The 23,014-nt window shown below is 45.4% G+C and overlaps 2 protein-coding genes across 2 annotated transcripts; one reads left to right on the top strand and one right to left on the bottom strand.

Annotated features, from left to right (window-relative positions):
* Positions 1 to 794: 794 nt before the first annotated feature.
* LOC149285165 (UBX domain-containing protein 4-like) lies at positions 795 to 6,533 on the top strand. The gene is made up of 13 exons (XM_089495712.1): positions 795 to 876; positions 1,925 to 2,027; positions 2,171 to 2,199; positions 2,541 to 2,659; positions 2,988 to 3,129; positions 3,241 to 3,343; positions 3,668 to 3,722; positions 3,970 to 4,134; positions 4,297 to 4,424; positions 4,530 to 4,632; positions 5,044 to 5,175; positions 5,625 to 5,836; positions 6,398 to 6,533. Exons 1-13 carry the CDS (start codon positions 795 to 797, stop codon positions 6,531 to 6,533), a joined length of 1,509 nt encoding a protein of 502 aa, XP_089351838.1.
* A 2,019-nt stretch (positions 6,534 to 8,552) lies between these two features.
* On the bottom strand, positions 8,553 to 22,401 carry LOC149285166 (lactase/phlorizin hydrolase-like). Its single transcript, XM_089495713.1, has 17 exons — positions 21,837 to 22,401; positions 19,209 to 19,279; positions 18,974 to 19,048; positions 18,376 to 18,490; positions 17,671 to 17,749; positions 15,932 to 16,607; positions 14,946 to 15,591; positions 13,065 to 14,615; positions 12,111 to 12,379; positions 11,670 to 11,960; positions 11,278 to 11,476; positions 10,706 to 10,908; positions 10,302 to 10,411; positions 9,840 to 9,974; positions 9,513 to 9,733; positions 9,040 to 9,276; positions 8,553 to 8,749 (listed from the first exon to the last, which is right to left on the bottom strand). Exons 1-17 carry the CDS (start codon positions 22,399 to 22,401, stop codon positions 8,553 to 8,555), a joined length of 5,640 nt encoding a protein of 1,879 aa, XP_089351839.1.
* Positions 22,402 to 23,014: the final 613 nt, after the last annotated feature.

Genomic DNA, 23,014 nt, shown 5'->3' on the forward strand with positions numbered 1-23,014 from the left:
ACGTGACCCAGCGCTTCTATTAACAAAATCTAAACAGAAGGCCTGGGGGATCGGTTCAGAGGTTACATTTATAACACGCCTGAGCCCCTCCGGCCCTCCAGGACCACAAAAAGGCTGCAATTCATGGAAAATCATGGCTTTAGCATGGCCTATTTACGGCTCAAGGTGTCTCGCTAACTGTATTTACAGCGAAACTGGGCAGTGAGTGTGAAACGCATTGGGTATGGTTACAGGTTCTGCTCAATGTCATAAGCATGCACACAGCGGTTATAAGCATGCTTTGGAGGAGACAGCCCTCCAGAGTTGGGGTCCCACCGCGCAGCTTCATGCTGCATGAGCATAAAACTGAACGTGTTACCGCACTTACTTCATTTAACGTCTGTTGGCCTTAAAGTGCCAGTCATTCCAAGTCTGTGGAAGCAACGGAGGCCTTGCAGGCTGGGCATGGACCTCCACAGTGCCCACTGGGCAAGAGGGCACCGAAATACTTACAGGAAGACACAGGAAGTTTAATGTTTTTTCTGACAGTGACGAGCAATATATATATTTTGGGAGCAGATGATCTCTGATGACGTATTCCTCTAATATTAGCAGCTCTGTATTAGTTACTGTTCTGATGACATCACACTGTTTTGCGGTCCCTGCACATGACTGTAACCCACGTGCTGCATTCGCTCCCCCCTCCCTTCTGTGGGCGTGGCGTGCCCGGACTGCGCTGCGTGATGACGTTGCTGCGTCTCGGGGCAGTGTAGCGCTCCGTCATCGCTGTATGTCCGGTGACAGGAGCCGGGATCATGCTGTGGTTTCAGGGCTCTATCCCGGAGGCCATCGGCCTGGCCAAGCAGCGCGGCGCCGTCTTCGTGGTGTTCGTGGCGGGTAAGGAAGCGGGCGTACCCCCGCTGGGTTATTCCCAGGGGGGCAGGGCGAAGCCTGGCGGTGTATGCGGAAGAAAGTAAACACTGACACAGCTGGGGCAAAGGGTAAACCCTGGCATTGCATGGGGGGAGGGTAAATGATGGCGTAGCAGGGACAAAAAGTTATCACTGGCATTACATGGGTAGGGGGTAATAATCACTGGCATTACATGGGTAGGGGGGTAATCACTGGCATTATATGGGTAGGGGGGTAATCACTGGCATTATATGGGTAGGGGGGTAATCACTGGCATTATATGGGTAGGGGGGGTAATCACTGGCATTATATGGGTAGGGGGGTAATCACTGGCATTATATGGGTAGGGGGGTAATCACTGGCATTATATGGGTAGGGGGGGTAATCACTGGCATTACATGGGTAGGGGGGGTAATCACTGGCATTACATGGGTAGGGGGGGTAATCACTGGCATTACATGGGTACAGGGGGTAATCACTGGCATTATATGGGTAGGGGGGTAATCACTGGGGTAGCGCTGCATCGCGTTCGCTGATACTGGTCGCTGGTCCCTGGGAAGACGCGTTGATATCATTTGTTGACATAAAACTCCTGTCCTAATCTGTCAGTTTTAATGATGTATTTTTAGCAGATGCCGTCCGGGGCCGCGTCATGCAGAGGAAATCCTCAGTCAGGGTTTAAAAGATGTTGGCCACGCTATTTACCCCGTCTCATGCCGGCCTCTGCGCTCTACCCGCGTAATGCCAGCCTCTAGTGACTTTTCTATTTAAAAGCACATTCTGTTTAGGCAAAACATAGATTTTTTTTTATTTGAATTATTTTAATTTGATATAATTGATATAAAAATAAATAATCCATGTGATGGTTTTAAGAATGAATTTGAGTGTCCGCCTTAACTCAAACATGACATCATCTCCTTAAACGAGAATAACGTTCCTTCCGGGACAGCAGTTGTTGCAGTCTTGGCAAGTCGGTCCGGAATATCTTTTAATGATTTTTTGTACATTTTGTATTTTTTATTCTCGGACCCAGGAGATGATGAGCCGTCTACGCAAATGGCAGAGAGCTGGGGCAAGGAGGAGGTGGTTCAGGTGGCCGCGGACGGCATCGTCGCCATCAGAATTGACAGCAAGAGGTTGGTGCTTATTCCTATTCTATATTCTCTATTCCCGAGATTAACTTCGGGTGAAGCAGAGATCGGCCCCCGTGAAATGGTTTACGTATTTGCCGTGGTGGCTCCGTTACGGTTTCTAATAATTAATATTCTTTTTCTTTCAGTGAAACTTGTATGCAGTTTTCCCAAATCTGTATCCTTCTTGCTGTAGAATTTGTGCTCCGGGATGGGGAGGAAAATTCTAAAACCCGTTGGTAATATTAGCATATTATACAGAGGGGCTATAACACGACACCGCAGGTATAGCATCAAGATGGAGGCTTTCCTTGCTTATGACATCATGTGTGGTAGGAGAAAATACATTTAAAAACAACTAGACTTTGGAAAGGCTTGAGTGAATGGGATTGATCCCAAAGCAATCGTTGTGTTGTGGTCTATGAACTGATGGGGATGGAGGGGGATGGGCGCCCTTGAGTCCATAAGCTGATGTGTTAAGAAAGTGTGTGAATTTCTCCTTTACACGCGGTTTCTCAGATCCCGTAGTGTGTGTCCCGTCCAGCTTCTTCATCGGGGAGAGCGGGATTCCGCTGGAAGTCATTGCTGGGAGTCTTCCTCCCGAGGAACTGAAAGCCAAGATCTCCAAAGTGAAAGAGGTATGGAGTGACTCCCCCATGACTCCCCCGTGACTCCCCCGTGACGTGCCGGCGTATAGCGGGTGACGGACCAGCCGCTGTTCTTTGGTGTCAGAGGCTGAGTTATAGAATTATACAAACCCCGTATAATGTCATAAAAATGTCTTCACGCTTTGCATTTGCCAATAATGCCACCCAAAGCGCTAAGCCGGCAGATATTGAGAATTCCGCGCACATAGATTGCGCCTGATCGTCTCCATCATCCAAGTTTCTAAAAGTCTAGGTGTTCACCGCACAGAAACCAAGAAAGATTCGTCCCTCTAAACGTCTCTTCTGTCTAATCTGCTAGATGCACAAAGTGAGAAACGATGGGTTGTTGCCAAATGCCAACATGCCGACGGCTTCTTTTACCCCGGCTCCTCAACCCGACAGCTCACCAGATGATGTGCAGCCTGCGCAATCCCAACCGGAATCTCCAGCGTCTTCGCCAAGTAAGGATGCAGCCTGCAGCGATTGTCACGTGCAAGAGATCCGTGTCGCATATAACACCTCGCTTGCGTTTGCTAATCTTTTCTTTTCTTTTTTTCACCTACATTCTCCAGCCGTGAGCACCGAGTCCCCGACAGACTCACCAAAAGAGAGTGGCGAGTCCGAGGCAGCCGCAGACCTGCAGTCCGGAGATAGCCAAGAAGAGAAAGTCCAAAGGTGGGAATACCTTTCAATACCCGAGTATTTAAATCCTATGTCGATGATCAGAGGCTGAATGACTCCCTGCCTCGTTTCTTGGGTGACCTCTTCATAAATTGCCGAGCGATATATTTAAAAAAAAAAAAAAAGTGCTTTCAAGATTTGATTTCATTTTTGTAAATTTTTTTTTTGCTTTTTCAGATGTTTTTTATTATTATTATAAACTTAGCCTATTTCTTTCAGGGTTTATGCATACAAAGATAAAGAGGGGGACATCACCTTTTCCATGTATTATTAAAGTAATGCATCCGCTCTGTTCACGGAGCTTAATTTGTTTTTTAGGCTGACGCAGAAGCTTGAGGAGCGGCGGGAGCTGAAGAAGAAAGAGGAAGAGCAGGTACGTTAAAACTGGAGCTTTGTGTCCCCAGAGGGACCGGTGACGTGTCTGAACTCGCTGTCTATTAATACCTCTTCAGATACGCCTCTAACACCTTCTTATGTTTCACGGACCGTCGCTTTGGCTTTAGTGGATTTCACATTAGGGCTGGACATTCTAAACGGAGCTGGAGGGTGACCGGCCCCTGTGTATATTATAACCTTGTGCTCGTCGTATTACATGCAGTAATCCAACGTTCTTTGCGCAGAGTCAGATCAGGAAGGAAATTGAGAGGAGAAAAAACGGTAAAGAATTGCTCGAATTTAAAAGGAAACACGAAGACGAAATGGCCAAGAAAGCTTTGGAGGAGAGAAACCGAGACAAGGCGGAGGAGAAAGCCGCCAGAGAGCGCGTTAAGCAGCAGATCGCGCAGGTATGAGAATGAGTCTGTCACTCTGGAACATCTCTGACTGCGGGTCCTGTGCTGGTGTGCGGATGAATGATATGACATGTTTAAAGCTGCCGTTCCACTTAGACTAGTAGTTGAGCTATTTTATTGTTTGCGTCACATGGGAATTATATTTTCCTGCCGAAGGATCGTGCCGATCGAGCTGCCCGTTTCGCCAAATCCAAGGAAGAATTGGAAGCCCAGAAGCAAGCGGAGCTGCAGGCCCGACAGGCGGCACTGGAAGCGCGGAAGGAAGCAGCGCAGAAGGAGAGGAGGTAATCTTGCCTTTGTCCCCCTCGCTTTTTTGTAACTTGCAGAGTGTTTATCTGCACTAACATTGTTTAGGTTTTTTGTGTAACGCAATTCATCGCTGTGCACAGCCACGTCGCAAGAATCCAGTTTAGGCTTCCGGACGGATCCTCGTTCACGAACCAGTTCCCGTCGGAGTCGTCTCTGGAAGAGGCCAGACGCTTTGCCGCGCAGGTGAGCCGATGCCGAGATCCGTGTGTTTCTTCTGGTATTTTCAGCTAGGACCGTACGCTTGTGACAGGGTATGCGCGACGCGCGAGCAAGTCCTGAGTCTGTTTACATTTTTGTGCGTGCGGCCATCTTTAGAATCTCTTTTATATTGTAAAGTCCTGTCCACCAATTGTACAGCGCTACGGAATTTGATGGCGCTAAATAAAACAATAACTAATAATAATGCGCGCCGTTTGCTCAGTTCGGCTGCTGTTTATGCAATACACGTTTCCCATCTGTAGATGGCGCTACAGAACATCCACCAGTTACACTTTAACTGGCGCTGATGGTGTTGCTTTGTTTCAATTACTTGTTTATATTAAAACTAAATATTTTTTTTTGCGAATACCTAATATTTTTCTCTCCTGCTAACAGACGGTCGGAAGCGCCTATGGTGATTTCTCCTTAGCGACTATGTTTCCCCGGAGGGAGTTTACCAAGGAAGACTACGAGAGATCCCTGCAGTCTTTGGAACTCGCCCCAAGTGCCTCCATAGTGCTTCTACCAGTAAGTTATATACTGGGAATGACTTTGTGTTCCTTTGGCAAGCTTCGCAGAGTGAACACGAGGAAGCAAGACGTCATCAGAGTATCGACTAAACAATTTAAGAAGAGTGCTATAAGCCATGGATGGGTTTCAGTGGGTTAAGGTCATAGTTATATGCCTTAATGCGACATTCCTCCTTTGGAGACAATTTATCGAGTATTAGGAATCCATTATGTCGTTGGATCCAAAGTAAATTCCCGGTTACATTATCTACAGAAAAGTTAACATTAGATTACCGCAGTGAGACGCCTGAAGACATACATTGAGTCTGGAATGCATAACGCTTGCTGAGTGTACAGCCAACGTTCTAGAATATGCCAAGGATTGTTTGCGTTCATCCAGGTGTCATTGTGGGTTACTAGCTGCCGATCTTCTACCTACATCTTTTTTTTTTGTGTGTTTGCCCATAGGCGAGGAAGCCTGCCCGAGCCGTGGTGCCGTCCTCGGAAGGTGCCGTTTGGGGTGTGCTGGGCACAATACTCTACCCCCTTCTGGCAGTGTGGAGATTTCTCAGCAGCTTTCTGTTCAGCAGCCCTCCTCCTTCACAAAGCAGCGACAGATCAGCACATCCCCAACAGGACAGGACGGACCCGTCGGCGACTGGCAATGCCGAGCCAAAGAGGTGAATGTGCAGAAAAAAAACATTACTGCAAATGATGTCAAACGTCCACATAATGCTGCAAAAAGAAAAAAATGCTTCTTTATTTGTGACATTACCCAAACACAAGAACCTTTCTGCTTTAACCCAAAACACACATAAATTATATTATATATATATATATAATTATATGAAACCTACACAATAAAAAATAAACAATAAGTGTTCCCCTTTGACCGTATACAGCTGTTCTTAATAATAGGCGCGTTGTTGATGTCGGATTCCCGCTGCCGTTATAAAGGTTGTTGACCGCATGTCTATCCTGAGGCTGAGAGCTGGAAGAATACGTTGTCAGTCTTGTTAGATATCTTGATGATTATTTTCTGTAAATATCTTTAAAAAAAGCGGGTCGGCCCATCACTGACATTAACTTCTGGAGGGACGGACCGGCTTACCCACCAAAGCCACACGGCTCCTGGCTCCTCGCGTTATTTAGTAATCCTTCCAGTTACGTTACAATTCATCTTAAAATTCACTTTTTTTTTTTTTTCTTTTTTTTTTTTTTTCTTTTTTTTTTTTTTTTAGAGAAACTGTTCGAAAACGGGTTCTTGAAAAGAGAACAGAGGAGTTCAAAAGAGAAGGCAAGGTCTACAGACTGAGAACTCAGGACGACGACGACGACAACAACACCTGGAATGGAAACTCGACTCAGCAGATGTAGGAGGACCGGGACGCCCGACGTAAATGACCTTTATTGTTTGATTTCAGCTGTATTTTTGCGGGACGAGTTGGGTTCCGTTATTGAAGGCGCATTCATACAGGCGTTTTATTATTTGTGTGATGCATGAAAATAAGTTCTAACCGAGGTATGAACGTTTTCTTTCTTTATACAGCAGATAAATGTATGGTTCTAACGCACTGTACTAAATCCTATTAAACGAAAAACACCATTCTAATATTTTGTTTTTTCTTTTGGATTTTATTATTATTATTATTATGTATGATAATATTGGAACCTCTTACTCTGGTTTGAAGCTGACAAAAGATTTTACCGTAATATAACGCCGTCTTTTTAAGAATTCTGAGAATTATAAACTTAAATAAACTTATTTATAATGACTTCTTTTCTCTCCAGCCATTTCTTGTAGTTTTTCATCTTTTTAGACGTTGCCATTAAAATCTTTTTTTTTTTTCTTCGATTGAAAAGTTTTTTATTGACATCCAGGCACAGCATACAACAGAATATGCAAAAAGAAAAATCAGGTCAGAGTAAAGCGGCGCCTAGACATCATTTCTTTTTTTTTTGTTCGCGTGATAACGATGTGCAGGCAGCAGAAACATCAGCAGTCATCAACATAGGTATCATTGAACCAGTGCATACAAAAAGTAATATCGACATCACTAATGTCGCGGAAAGTCACAGGCCTCAGCAAGATAAGGTGGTAGTGAGGAGACAAATAGGAGAAAAAAGGCCCATAGACAGCGACCCCCAGGACCATGCCTGGAAAACAGGAGCACGATAACTCGTATTGTGAACAAACAGGGGAAGGGAAACCTCAACAAGGGACGGGCCAACCCGTAGGCAGAAACCCCAGGCGGACACCTCGCAAACCTCTGGGCAGCAAAAAAGAAAGGCGGAGCAGCCCTGGTGGGCAGAGGTCCCAACACAGGAACCAGGGGAAAAAGAAGGGGGACTCACAAAGGGAGGGAAGAAGAGGGAAACCAGGGCGGAAAAGCGAGGGAGCAAAAAGAAAAAAAAAAAGGAAGGGGAAGAAAGAGACCACACAGTGCGCCAGAATGGTACCTCACAGAGCAGCAATCCGGCCTGTGGAGCCGTCAGCGTAAGCGGAAGACATCCAGGGGGTCCACACCTTCAGAAAGTGTTCAGTAGTATTGTGGATGTATGCAGTGAGTTTTTCCATGTGCATAATATGCCAAATTTTAGATAAAATTAGTGATCGGGGAGGGATGCATGTGTTCCAATGTTTAGCGATAGAGAGTCGCGCAGCCGCGCATATCCTGTGAATGAGCCGCTGAGTGCACCTGGGAAATTGGGGGTCAGGGTGATCCTTATTGAGTAAAGCCGTCAAAGGGCACTTATCAACCCGGGTGCCCACGAGTTCACTGAGAAGATCAAAGACCCAGGTCCACATATCCACGGCGAGAGGGCACGTCCACCACATGTGAAAGTACGAGCCCCTCTCTCCACAACCTCTCGTACAGCCATCACCGGAGCCCGGGAGCATCCGGTCAACCCGGGAAGGAGGAAGATACCACCTGCCAACCACCTTGAACGCGCCTTCTTTAAAAATCTTTTTTTTTTTTTTTTTAAACAAAAAACAAACTTAATATTTCTCTTTATCTTGAAACGGATTGGCACAATGCAAACGTAGGCTTTTTTCCCGATTTTATGATTTAGGCACATTGATGAACCAATTTTATGGGTGCAAAAAAAAAAAAGTTGATTCTGATTGACACTGATTTCCATTTTTACATTTAAATGATAATTTGAACTATTTCTCTTTAAGAAAACAATTTGGTGGCATTTTGGGGATCGTACAGCATGTAATGATGGGAAGTTTGTTTAGTTTCATTACCTGGCCCAGAGGGTTAATGGAGAAAAGTATTGAGTATCGAACAATAAAGATATAAAAAGTTTCGATATGTTTCTAGCTGCAAATGTATTCATTCGTACAGATCGGCCCGAGATAACAGAATACGCGGCATATGTCTGTAGAATCTAAAATAATTGCGAGCGCTTCAGTTTCTTTTTGAGCTTTGTGTACAGAACGGAAAGCAAGACAACGCCTGAAACGGCGGTAATTAGAAGCGAAAATTCCACGTATAAAGCTATCATGGCATCCGTAGTAGAAATCGCTAATCCAAGGAAGTCCACGGTTCCGGTCCCGTCGTCTTCTATGGGCCCCGTGATGGGATCTGTGTGGCCCCTAGTGGTTCCGGTTGGAACTGCAGACGTCCCTGGAAGAATAAAAACGGGTGAAATACTCAATGCCGTCTAAAGTCTTGGTAAAGCCCCGCCCCCTCCATTAGCCACACCTCCAACCACACCCCTTAAACCAAGGGCCCCTCTTTGTCCTTCTTAAATGATAAAAGTAACAATAAAAAGACTGCATGCCAAGAGTCTTACTAATGTTTGGGGTATAAATACTGGAGCGCATCGCCCGGCTCTGAGAAGAGTTGGAGCCGGACCCCCCTGTTTCACGTACCGTCCGGCTGCGGCTGGAGGCAGGAATGCGGCCCCTCCGCGGGATCCGGGAATCCGTTGCACTGGATCAGGGTTCTGTAATACTTTGTAGACTCTTTCGGGATACGCGGCAGAGAGGGGTCCGAATAGTTTGTGTAATACAAGCCGAACCGCTCGGCGTACCCTGCCGCCCATTCAAAGTTATCCATCAGACACCAGGCCGTGTAGCCCCGCAGGTCCACGCCGTCGTATTTCACGGCTAGAAAACGGATCGATTAAAACTACCCTGAAATCCTCGACATCAGTCAAAGAAGCAAAATACCGGTATATATATTTGCTGAATGATGTTAAAATAGAATCCTAGCTCCTTGTCTTGGTCAGTAGAAAAAGCCACATGAAGCATATATATATATATATATATATATATATATTAATAATTAGCGATTTATCCTTTTCAGTGAGGATTTATAATTTCTTTATAATTAACGGACCCACCTTTCAAGGCTTCGTTCACGTAACTCTTATAGTAATGTTCTCTCCACTTGTCGTTCAGGTTGGTTCCACGTTCGGAAATTCCGTTTTCCGTTACGTAGATCGGGGGGTTGTTGCATTCTTCCTTTATCCAGTTCAATATTTTTCTGAAGCCAAACGGGGTCACTTTCAGCCAAGAAGAGCCGGAACCCAGCCAGGTACGGTCAGACAGCAGGTACACTCCTCTGTGATGCCAGGTAAATAAATAAACGTTTTGACCTCGTCAATGAATTCACGTGTTGACCAGACATTCAATTCAAACACTTTCTCCAAGTGCTGACCGCGTCTTACCTGTCTGCATCAAAGGAAACCTCGTTTAAAGGGTAGTTGGTGGAGCCCACCAGAACGCTGGTGTAATGATTGAAGCCAAAGAAGTCGTAGGTTCCTTTAATCCTCTTCTTCTCGCTTTCTGTGAATTCTGGGAGTCTGGCGGGCGACACAATTTACGCGATTTAATTCTACCGCTTCTGTTCTCTATACAATTTCAGCATCCCAGATTATTATCCCTTATTATTATTCACGATCCTTTCGTGGATAAATTGATTTGCGTAGATTATATTATCGATATCAGTTACAATAATGGAACCGCAATTGAGGCGTAACATCGAAAATCTGATATCGAGTAGCACCTTTGCGGTGTGACGTTTAGCGAGCCCTCTATCTTATGAATGAGAATCGGATAAATAATGTGACTTAAACTACAGCAGGGATACAAAGTTACCCGCAGAGAACGTATGGCGCGCGCGCTCCTACCGGGATGTTGGGAATCCTTGAAGGAGACTTCTTTCTCGTATAGCGGTTTTCATGATTTCATGGTAGTCGCCATTGTTGAAAATAGGATTTGCGAACCACCCTCCAAAAAACTACATACAGAAATAAAAAAAAAATAAAAAAGTTATATATACTTACTGGATGTTATCTCCTTTAAATGGTAAAAATGCATTTTTTGGGGCAATTATGGTCCAATAAAGTCCACCTCCTACCACCCTTGACATAGAAGATGCTCGCAAACCAATGACTGAACACAATCGTATATATATATATATATATATATATACTGTATATATAAGTTGCAACAATATCTTTTAAGCATTAGTATAATAACATTGAAACAATCGATTTTCTGACGTCCTCTTTCAGGTACGTTGATGACGTACCGCCATGTATCTCCTTGTTGCCTCTACGTCCTCCTGTTTATATGGATTTATGGGCTCGGCCCAATCGGTGTTGATGGTGATGGATATGACGCCGCCTTGTTTGGCTCGGTAGGTATCGTTGTACAGATGCCAGACCTCGGCGTGGGATTTGATGAGATTGTGCCCAGCCACGTAAGGGCCGACACCAGGTCTTGATGAAATCCCTTAATAAAATAAAAGAACTACACTGTAGCATTTTATAATGACACGCTTTATGTTTCCATAACTAATACCCTCAAACGCATGTTTTTATTACCTCGCTACCTGCCCCGCTACGCCGGCTGACACTATTCCTGGCTCAACTGGCTCTGTGGCAGTTTCACTTAGACAAAGTGTTAATCTCTCTCTCCAGAGTAGATTGTAAGCTCACAAGAGCAGGACCCACTAGTATGTTTTAACGCATGCCAATTAAAGTGCCAATTATATCTGCGCATGTATCTGCATCCCTGGCAATACAGTCCAGTGCTGATGTCGGCAAAGCAATCTCCCCCTTTAAGCCCAACCCCGTAACTGGTATAAAACAGCGGTTGTACCTGGGGCAAACGAACCGTATCCGTATCCAAGATTGGCGATGATATACGGTTCGTTGTGGGTTATCCAGAACTTGACTTTGTCTCCCAGTCTCTGGAAGAGCAGCTCCGAATACTCCTTAAATCTCTGCACGATGGTTTCGTTCTCCCAGCCTCCGACATCTTGTAACGCTTGGGGGAGATCCCAGTGATAAATGGTTACCTAAAAAACAAAGCAAAGTATATTGGTAAGCGGAGGGTATTGTGGCCATCGGGGACCCGTCTTCACACTTGGTGGATTTATCCCCATTTATCCGGCATTTGCCCTTCGCTATCCCAAATCGACAAATTTCCCCACACGGCCTCAATAGAATTCCGTTGCGTTTTGTAGTAAATGATCTGAATGCGGCACTTACCTGTGGCTTGATATTAGCGGCCAAAAGACCATCGATAAGTCTCACGTAATAACTTAGCCCGGCTTCGTTCACAAAGTTTGTCGTCCCGTCTGGTAGGACTCGTGGCCAAGAGATAGAAAACCGGTAGTGTGTCACCTTCAGGTTCTTAATTAATTCGACGTCCTCCTCCACCCTGTTGTAGCTGTTGCAGGCGATGTCTCCGGTATCGTCGTTATCAATGGTGTTGGGCGAGTGTGTAAACTGGTCCCAGATGCTCAGCCCTTTACCATCGGCCCTCCAGGATCCTTCAATCTAGAGATCGTGAAAAAAGATTGTATTAATTACGGATTCATGCCCGAGGGTCATCAGCTTTTGGCCATTTGTTTTACGACATTGAATGGAATTGTTTAATATGTCATGAAATGGGAACATCTTCCAGCGTTTCTCTGTAGAGCGTCTGACCTGGTAAGATGAGGATGCTACGCCCCATGCAAAGTCCGAGCGGAATTCCCCGTAGAGAAATTCGTCTTCTTTGTCTAGGGGGATCCCTTTATTGCGAACAACTTCCGCGTAGTAAATGGCAGAGCGTTTGGGGGTCCTGGGGCGGTTGGGGTGCTGGAAATCCACGTGGTGCAACCCAAAGCGCACGGTGTAACCAAAGGTCCATCCAAAGGTGTCCATGAGCGACCAGGCTGTGTATCCTTTTAGATTCACCCCGTCCATGCTGTGAGCTGAACGGAGAGAAGGTTGGATGGAAAAAGGTTACAAACGAGTACACGGACCAAAATCATCACCTGAAGACCAGACCCAAGGCGGCACCCCAGCTACCCTCTTAATGAGGTTGTGCGTCCTTGGCAATGGCGCACTGGGGGTCTGATATTTTAAGAGGCAATACCCCCCAAGTTTTGCGGCAAAAGGGACTGCTGCCCTAGGGCATTGGCCAGAATATGGTGCCTACCTTAATTGACAGATAAATGAAAAGTCACCTGGTGGAATATAATTACTTTATTTGAGCAATTACTTTCTGAGTGTTCGCCAATTGATTAACTTTAGACAAATGTAACCAAATATCATATTAAATATGCAAATAAAAAAATATGCCAATCAATAAGAATCTAAATTGGAAATGTTCCGTGGTTGGCTGCCCAGAGCTCCCCCTTTCTCCTGGGGGCTGGAGCTGCAAAATGGGGGTGGGGCTAGATGCATGTGGAGGAGTGGCTAGCCCCAGTTAGACTTTAAAGGGGCTGGAGATGGGCGAAGACTTGGCAGGAGTGGGCAGGGAGTGGGTGGGGCCATACACACTGCTCTGGGGAGACGCCAAGGAAGCATTGACTACAGGTGAATCGCAGGAAGTTCTCCTATTTTATTACTTATTTTGTTATGAGACATATAATACATTTTCAAACAACTATTTACCTTTTAAAGCTTCATCTATGTACGTCTTAAAGTAAAATATACGGCTGGTGTCGTCAAAGTCCGGCCCGCTATTTGTGGAGACCCCATTCTCAGTGATATAAATTGCGGTGTCGCCATATTCTTCTTTTATCCAGTTAAGAAGCCTTCTGAGTCCCCACGCCACCGCTCTGTGCTCGTTAACGTCTGTTGTTGGCCAGTCTTGAACAACTTCTTCCAGGACGTCCATATCTTCCTTCACCGACGCCGGGTTAAAACGAGAAGTTTTGTGAGTAATTGTCTTCGTGGAATAGATGTTTATACAGAAAACATCAGCCGTTCCTCGGATCTCTGCTTTCTCTTCTTCTGTAAAAACAGGTAATCTGGAAGAATGGAGTCCCTGTAATTCACTTTTATTTGCCACTTGCCACTTCATGACATCCGGGAAGTCGCCGTTTTTAAAGATCGGGTGAGCAAACCATCCCAATGTAAATTGCAGGTAGCGGTCGGCTGCTTCTACGTCTCTCGGGTCTTTGTGGTTTTTGGGTTCGACCCATTCTGTGTTGAGGCTGAGAGAAATGACGCCTCCTTGGCTTTGCCGATATTTCTGGTCGTAGGTGTGGTACACCTTGGCGTGGGCTTTCAGGAGACGACGAGCCACCCTGTAAGGTGCATAGCCTGGGTCATTGGCTTGAGGTGGGAAAATACCCAAACCGTATCCCGCTGTGACAACGCTGTGGGGCTCATGAATGGTTATCCAGAATTTGACCCGATCTCCAAAGGTATTAAAACAAAATTCGGCGTAGCTATGAAATGCATCAGCCAACAGGTCATTCTCCCAACCGCCCAAATCTTGAAGTGCTTGAGGCAGGTCGAAATGGTAAAGGGTTACCATAGGAGATATATTGTTTGCCAATAGCCCGTCAATTAGTCTATTGTAATACTCAACCCCTACGTCATTAGGGGTACCTTGACCAGTTGGAAAGATACGAGACCAAGACAAGGAAAACCTGTAGCTAGTTACCCCTAAGGACCTCAGCATGTAAAGATCAGCATGGAGTTGGTGGTAACTGTCACAGGCAATGTCCCCATTACTATTGTCAGCAATATTCCCTGGAACGTGAGAAAACATGTCCCAAACACTAGGTCCTCTTCCATCGGCATTCCACCCACCTTCGACCTGATAAGCCGAGGTTGAAACTCCCCATTTGAAATCATCCGGCAGCGTGGCGTGGAAATACATATCTCTTTCAAAAGCACTTTGACCTGAAAATTTCTCCCATACGACTTTAGCCTTTGAGGGAACTTCCGATGCAGGAAGAGGTGCTGCCTTGTATCCATGTGGCCACTCTGCCCCAGGAGTCAGTGCCTTCTTCTTGGTCTGCGGGAAACCATTACTCTCAATAATGTCAGAGAAAAAATATGCAGATTCTTTGGGGGTTCTTTGCCTGTTTGCATTTTCAAAATCCACGTAATGTAACCCAAACCTCTGGCTGTAGCCATCAGAGCCTTCAAAGCCATCCAGGAGGGACCTGACGATGTATGAATTTACTGACACACCATCGATGTTAACAGCTGTAAACAAAATGGGGGATAAACATCAGAAATAATAAGATGTTTCCAGAGGATGAGATAACAGTTATGAGTAATATGATAGTGCTAAATGAATCAATAAATAATAATAGTATTTTTAGTTAATTTTAACTTAATTTGGGACTGGTGCTGGATTTCCACAGAAACCTTAGGGATCCAAAACAGGTAAGGTAATTGAAAACTTTAAAAGGTTTTTTTTTCACATTTTTGCAAAAAAATATTAAATACTCCAAAATAAGAAGGAATTGTACATCTTCTGCATATCACATGTATCAAATAGCTATGATGTCATATGGTTCTTTCCAACATTACCTTTTAGAACCTCGTTGATGTAGGCGGTTAAGTAGTCCATTCTGGCTATGTCATAAAACACCTCTCCGTCGTATGTTGTCGGCATTCCGTTCCCAGTTATATATATTGGAACGCTGTCTTTTGCATATTCTTCGTTCACAAAGTTCAGCAGCCTCCTGAAGCCCCAGGGGGCCACCCTGATCCACGGAGAGGCAGTTTCAGGCCACGAGGGATCCACGTGGGCTGTGAAGTCCCCAATATTATGGTATTCGGGATCACAGCGGGCGCTCTGGGAGGCGTTGACCAGCCTGGAGGTGTAATGGGAGATGCCAAGGAAGTCGGCCGTGCCACGGATTTGGCTTCTTTCTTCCTCTGTGAATATGGGCAACGGGGAAACTGTGTTGGGGCATTGTTGGTGCTTCTGTTGTATTTGGGTTTTAAGAACCTCGGGGTAGTCACCGTTGATTAAAATTGGATGGGCAAACCAGCCAAGCATGAACTGAAGGTAGCGCTCTGCGGCCTTCACATTCTCAGGGTCAGTGGGCGACGCTGGTTCTGCCCAGTCTGAGTTCAGAGAGACCCCCACTTGGCCATTCTGTTGGGAGCGGTATTTATCATTGTAGACATGCCAGGCTTTAGCGTGGGCTTTCAAGATGTTATGAGACACCTAACAGGGAAACAAAAACACATGATAGCAATGAGGTGACCTTATAATAAAGCAACCACCAGCAGCAGCTTCCATAAAAATAAACTTGTTTAGACATATTTCTCTTTATCAGTGTGATAGTAATTACTACACATAACTATCTGACACCGCTTTCGACATTTTTATCCCTGCAGCTACATTTGTATAGCTTGGTTCTTCAATGTTATCATTATTGGAGGATATATGGATGATTTGTGGCCCCTACGTGCTTATTTCTTTTCAGCAAGAGTAAGAAAACACAAAGCAATTACTATATATATATATAAAAACCCAAACTTCAGTATTCTTTGATGATTTATACCTTGTAAGAAGCGTTGCCCGGATCCTTAATCCCAGGGGCATGTTCTCCAGTGCCATAGCCAGCATAGCTTACAACCCAAGGTTCATGGAAAGTGATCCAAAACTTCACTCGATCGCCAAAACTTCTAAAGCAGTAATCGGCATAATCCGCAAAGGCGTCAACAATACTGTCATTCTGCCAGCCCCCGAGGTCCTGCAAAGACTGGGGCAGATCCCAGTGATACAAAGCGACCATGGGCTCAATGCCGGAGTCCCGTAGGCGGTCAATTAATTTATTGTAGTATTTAACCCCTTTGGTATTCTCTTTCTCTTTAATCCCTGTTGGAAAAATCCTAGACCAAGAAATGGAGAACTGATACATTTTGGTCTGGAGCCCGTTCAGAAGGTACACGTCGTAGTCGATCTTGTGGTAGCTGTCACTAGCCACGTTGGCGGTTGCGTTTTTGTCGGCATGGCCATGCTGCCCAAACGTGTCCCATATAGTCTGGCCCTTCCCTTCTTCTTCCCAACCTCCTTCCACTTTGAAGGCCGCCGTAGATGCCCCCCACCTAAAGCCACTGGGAAAGGTGTCGTGCAGAAAGGCGTCTCTGTCCGGTGACGTCTGATTGGAGAATTTATCCCAAACCGTATTATACGACGAGCGAGCGGCTAATGGCTTCCCTTGTGGGTTTTCCGCTCTACAAAAAATACAAGAAAACAATTTATTTCAGGAGAAGTGGGGTTTTTACTAGGTACATATCTTATGATTTATTTTGAAAGCCAACAAGTCATAGCTTTTAGTATAAGTTAATTATTTTAGTAAAACGACCTATACCGTGTGTTTTTTGTTTGTTAATCAGTATAATTATTTGGAAGATATTTCATTTCAAAGTTTGTCTAATGGAGGCGTCTATCAGTGGCAGCTTGTGGCACGACCAGCATTATCTATGCAATCTCCTGTACTGAAATTTCTTTCCCACCCATCCCCTTTAAATGCTGTCGGAACCCATTAACAACAGCCAGCAGGTTCACAAAAAGCAGGAGATTATTTAATGAGGGGGGATAAGGGCCGCCATCAGAAATTTTGGAGCCTCTTACAGAACAAATGGTCTGGGCCCTCTGGAGCCCCACCACAACCAGGATTTTCCAATTCTTTCATGCCAAAGATAGCACCAACAATCTATTTGGGGAACTGTAAAGCTGTCTGGCGACAAAGATGGCACCGACAAGCTATTTGAGGGCTAAGATGGCACTGGGGTCTCATTACAAATTGTAATTGTTATTTTTTGTTCCCAGAATGCACCTTACCTTACCTTGTTTGCAGCATTTTTCAACCACCTTCCCGCCGCTCTTGGATCAAGTCTCAACATGTCATCCAGTCCCACCGGGCAGATGTCATTGAGACATGACCGGAGACTCGCTCCCACCGGCCCCCTCTAATTGGTGATCCTGTAGTACCGGGATCACGAGACTTTGTCTTCCCAAACAGGCCCCCCTGGACAGCCGGGCCCCCCAGGACAGTCGGGCCCCTTACAACTGCAGTAGTTGAACCCCCCTGATGGCAGCCATGGTGGGAATATTCACGCAGGTCTTGAGGACAGGAAGATAAGATGTTTCGCCCCATGGCGCGCGTTTTAATACAGATTTATTGCGACTTTTAATCTGTAATCACGCTTGAACGGGCTTAGTTACTGTGTAAAGATGTAAAACCTGTAATGTGACGTAAATATACTTTCACTCAAAAACCAGGAGCTCCCGTACCTCTGTTTGCTGTCAGGCGACTCGCCTTGAAACGCGCTGATGTCATACCCCATGGGCACTGCGCCAGAATTAATCACCGCTGCAAGAATCAAACATGTTAATAAAACCTGTCTGAAGTAACTTTCCTCCTGTGTTATCTCGCTCTCCTCTTATCCTTATCGTCCGCGTGACGCTTCTCGTGTCTCTTCCTTTTCTTCCTCCTTCACTCCTGCCTTCCTGCCTTGCGGCCCCTTAACCCCTCGTGAATCCCACCGTTACCTGATCTTCCCCATTGTTCATTTTCCACCCGTTTCCTTTCTCTTCTTCCTTCCATAATTCCTCCCCAGGCCCGTCCTGCTTGTAGGTAAATATAAATCCTTGATTGTTTACTCAGGACCCTAGAAACTCAAGGGCCGTCCCTTATTGTATCTGGCAATCATACTCCGAAATAACTTCTTGGGACCCTCAGGGTATTTACCCTGGCCTCAGGGCACTTTTATATTCTACTCTGATTTAATGATACCCCAGTCCCCCAACATTTTTCACACTGGAATTTATAATCCCTGCTTGAACACAGAAGAACTGGTTTTAATAAAGACATTATTCTAACAATTGTATCGTTGGCGAGCCTTTACAGTAGAATGCTTGTGATCGGATAGAAAGGTTTAAATCTCAGATATTCACATGGTTTCCGGTTATGCCCTCCCGCTGTTCCATTCCATTTACCTTCCAATACTTTGAAGGCTGATTTATATTTTCTTTCCGCCGTGACGGAATTACAGCCACTCAGCTGTAAACTGAAAACCAAGACGTCCCGACGCTCCACAACTTTCTGCAAAACCTGCAAAGAGGAAAGAACTAGAATGAGCGTGAGCCCCGTATACAAAGGTAAGTGCACCCTCAGGGTTAATGCAAACAAGAAGGTTGGTGGAAGGTTCATAGACAACTGCGACGAACACTCAGAGCACATAGAGTGTGTGTGACTGGGTGGAGCTATAATAAAGCCACTCCCCTTTTGTTTTATACACATTCTACCCTTACAAATATATATATATATATTCCATATATGGAGTCTGCGAATTGATTTTGGAATTTTTATAAAAAAATAAATAAAAAAAAAATAAGGTTAATCTACAAAGGATCAGTAATGGCTCCCACTCACCCTCGTAGACCCTCGTGGGTGGGAAGAAGGTCTTATAGCTCAAAACTCTATTCTCCAACTCAGCCCGTTCACCACCAAGCGAAGACTCAAGCCCACCGACTCAAGCCCACCGATTCAGGCCTGTAAATTATTATCGCCCCCCCTTTAGGATTGAATCCTCACCTGTTCCTCCGCGATCAGCGGGTCGTTGCCATGGCAGTTGTAATTTAGGTTCAAAGCAACAAAATCAACAGTTTCCTGAAATTTAAAAAAATATGAAAATTGAGGAGCGGACAATGGTTTCAAGGGCAATAAAAATGCAAACGGAAATAGAGAGAGCGAAAGGAATCTCCGTTAATTATCTTATTACAAAGTATCACAGAGTTATGAATGGGAAGGAAGAACTTATTATATTTACCAGGAGCGTGATGCCAGAGGCGAGGCAGGCGCTCAGCGCGGACGGATCCAGGGCCAAAGACAGTTTTCCACCTGAAAATCGAGAGAATATTTTACCACCTGATGTTTGGTGATTGTGTTGACACGATGAAGAAAGGTTCTGGAATGCAGGGGTATTTTCCAGCGGTGCTTTCCGTTCCCCTCCTAAATAATGGTCACACCTGGGAACTCTCTGGGTCTTGCGCGAAGACTCCAGGTGAAGGCCTGTCTCTTTGGTTCTCCGGGTGAAGGCGGTTATCCTCTGGGGCGAGGGACCGGCATGTAGGCATTTTCCTCCCACCCTGTACAATTTTAATGTTTTTGGAGCAATCCCTGATCCCTCATGTGGAAAGAACTCCACGCGAAGAGCCTTACAAAACAGGTTTGGGATGCTCACGGCCTGTCCTACGGTGCGGCTCGGCTTAGGAGTATCTAAAGCTTTAGCTCTCTTGTGCCACTACAGGGGGGGGGAATCTCCATCAACACATCAGTCTGATCCCAGCCCAAGTCCAGAGGTCCAGAGTCGAAACGTGAGACAAATGTCCCCCTGAAGATGGGACCCAGCAGCCCCAGACACATGTCTTGGCCCAGGGCCGGCCCAAGGCAAAATGCCGCCTGGGGCGAATTTTAAAATGCCGCCCCCCCCTTATCTACTCTTCCTCCCGCCCCCCCCCCATTATCTACCCGGCCCCCCCCCTCCCCTTGTACTTAGCTTTCAGCAGTCCTGCGGCCAGGGCCGGCCCAAGGCAAAATGCCGCCTGGGGTGAATTTTAAAATGCCGCCCCCCCCTTTTTTACCCTTCCTCTCCCTCCGTCCCTGCAGCCCCCCCCATTATCTACCCCCCCATATTATCTACCCTTCCTCCCCCCCCTTGTACTTACCTTTCAGCAGTCCTGTGGCAAGTCTCCCTGTTCGGTCTCGGTGCCGGCTATGAGGAAATCTTCCGGCACTCAGCATTACAAGCCGGCACCGAGACCGAACAGGAAGACTCGCCGCAGAGGAGAGAGAGGGGGGCGCCGAGCGGGTACTCACAGCTTGGTAAGCGGAAACCACTCGGCGCCCCTTTCTCTCTCTTTCGCTTTAGAAGAAAAAAAAAAAGGGCTTGGGGCGGCGAAGTGCCGCCCCTTCAAAAGTGCCGCCTGGAGCGGTGGCCCCACTCGGCTCCATTGTCGGGCCGTCCCTGTCCTGGCCTCATCCATGGAATCAGGTTGGGCTCTCACTGGGGAGGAGGTCCATGTCTAGACACGTGGGGTGAGCCCCAAGACATCCCCGAAGGGTGAAATATCATACAAAACAAGACTGAGATGCTGACCAAAAACAGACAGACGCTTCATAGCCGGTCCTACGGTGCGTCTCTCTCGTGGGAGGATCTCAAGCTTTAGCCCCCCACAAAGCCACCAGCCTAAAAAGGGAAGCTGCAGCCTGGAAGTTCCCAGTTATGATAGTGACTTTCAAAAATGTCTGCCCAAGTATTATTTCTCAGTTCTGCTGTTACTTTTAACACTAGTTTTAAAACTAAATGCAGACCCCACCCTGAAATAAAAAGACATAAAAGCACTGATAGGTTGTTGCCATAGAAGCTGGAAAAGCTTTGCAGAAGTTTCTATGTTACTTTCAAGAATAAAATGACAGATTTCCTCAAAATGTTACCAAGTGCAATTTATTTATTGTCTAACGGAACCTTTAATGACTTATTAGTTAGTTGTTCTGTATATTAATAATCATCCAGGTATATAAATTAGGGCTGGGATCATGTGACCGAAACCATCTCCGGTTTCCCCCAAAGTGTCAAAATTATGAAAAAAAAAGCTTAATTGAGTATTTGCGTAACCTTCTTTTGGATCAAAAACAGAAGGAATGTAGAAGGAATGAACCTGAAGCCGTTAAGTAGTTTTATAACCTAAATTACTGAGTTACGTATCGTACACGTTATGTATTCTGCCGAAGGTCGCTATGTAAGGACATACGTTACGTTGATAAGTAATGTAATTTTAAACGTAATAAATGATCTATTATCATCGATGCTGGTATATAATTCCTGTTATCTGTGTTCAAAGTTCAGAGGCAAATTGTGTTTATTGGTTATTACAACATTATATAATAGTTTGGGGGGGAAACACATGTTTATTAATCTTGATTAGTTTAAATCTCCGGAGCTTTATCTTCTCACTGTGGGTGAAAAAAAGTAATGGTGTCGGGGGAGGGGGGGAGTACATTTTTATTAGTTTAATTAGAATTTGTGCAAAGTGGGCTGAATTTGGATAGATTCTAAGTAATTTAATTCTCCCATAGATTCCAAACTTGGAAAACTAAATGGAACATTAGAAACCAAATTCCTAAAACCGCTGAATGGCCAAACACTTTCCCAAAAATCTTCTTTTTATCTGTAAAAAACTTTGCTTTGTTCATAATTTACCCCGGAATGCTTAATTGTCATGTGACGCAAAAAGCAGTATTTGTGTTGTGTTTATAAAAGCAATAAAATGACAAATCTGCAAAAGTTTTGATGCTATTGGCAAACCTGATCAGTTTTGAATTGTGCGCAAACGTCTGATGAATCCAAAAACGGTCGGAAGGCATCGAACCCCAAAACATACCCCAAGTTCCTCACCTTGTGTGGCGTATTTGCTGCGATACAGCTGGCGAGTTCTCTCGTGCGCTGCGATCACAGCCTGCAGGGTTTGGGGATTTGTTCCGTCATCCGACCAAATATTAAAAGTAATCCAAGTGTGAACCAAATCCCCGAAAACCTTAAAGGCGAAATCGGCGTAATCTACGAAAGCATCAGGTGAGCCGGTCCGGTCGCGCCACGGACCTCCCTGTAAGATCCCCACCGGTTTAACGTTGGCGTCGACGAGACGCCGGAGAAGCTTCCGATAGCAGAGGACCTGCGGCTCGTTGGCCTCGCGATGGCCGCCCTTCAGGAGAACGCTCGGTTCTAGATTGACTTTATAGTGGGTGACACCAAACCTCTGCAGAAAGGCAAGCTGGTCTTCAAATTCCCGCAAGACACCTTCATGACATCCAACGATCGGCTTCACCTCGTTAGAAACATCCCCGCTATCGCTCGGTAAGGGCCCGGCGATCGCAAGGAGGTTTTCAACTGATTTCAAGTTAAATCCTTGGCACAGATAAGGGAGAAGAACTAGAAGGATCCCTGTCCGTCCCGGCCCCATGGTAGACACAATGTATCCCAGGACAGTGAAGAAGGCATTTATACTATAACTAAAGCCATAAAAAAGGAGCATCTGACCTGCTCTGTGTACGGTTCAGATAAGAATACTGCTGAGATACAATGTTTTCGGTGATAAACAGGAACATCTGAAGGAGAAACGCAGAAGGTAAAAGAAGAGTATTTTAATTTATAATAAAACCGTATAACTTGTGCGATTGGGGCACCGGTTTATCTTAAATGACAAACACCTGGAGCGAACAAGCTGGAGCTGTGGGGAAAAAATATATTTTTGTGGTTTTAAGATGTGGAGACCAAACACAGAAGGCCCTTCGGTGCCATTGTGATTGTTTGACTCTTACTTTTACTATAGAAATCATTTGCAAGGGATTTTCATCACCAAATGATATTATTGAGGTATAAAGTATGGTATCCTCAATGTTTTGCGGGGGAAAAACACAACTTCTCAGGAGGAATTTAGGAGAACTTGGCCTGAGAGCAAAGCTCCTCAAGAAACAGGTTCTAGGCAGGCTTCTAAATTCTGAATACAGGGAACAATCAGGAACGATGAGGCTTGTGATGTAAATCCAAGGGCCCCACCAGTGACTGAGTACACT

This window comes from Sceloporus occidentalis, unplaced genomic scaffold (genome assembly GCF_023333645.1).
Source record: "Sceloporus occidentalis isolate IW3139 unplaced genomic scaffold, rSceOcc1.0.p SCAF_83, whole genome shotgun sequence".
Lineage (NCBI taxonomy): Eukaryota > Metazoa > Chordata > Lepidosauria > Squamata > Phrynosomatidae > Sceloporus > Sceloporus occidentalis.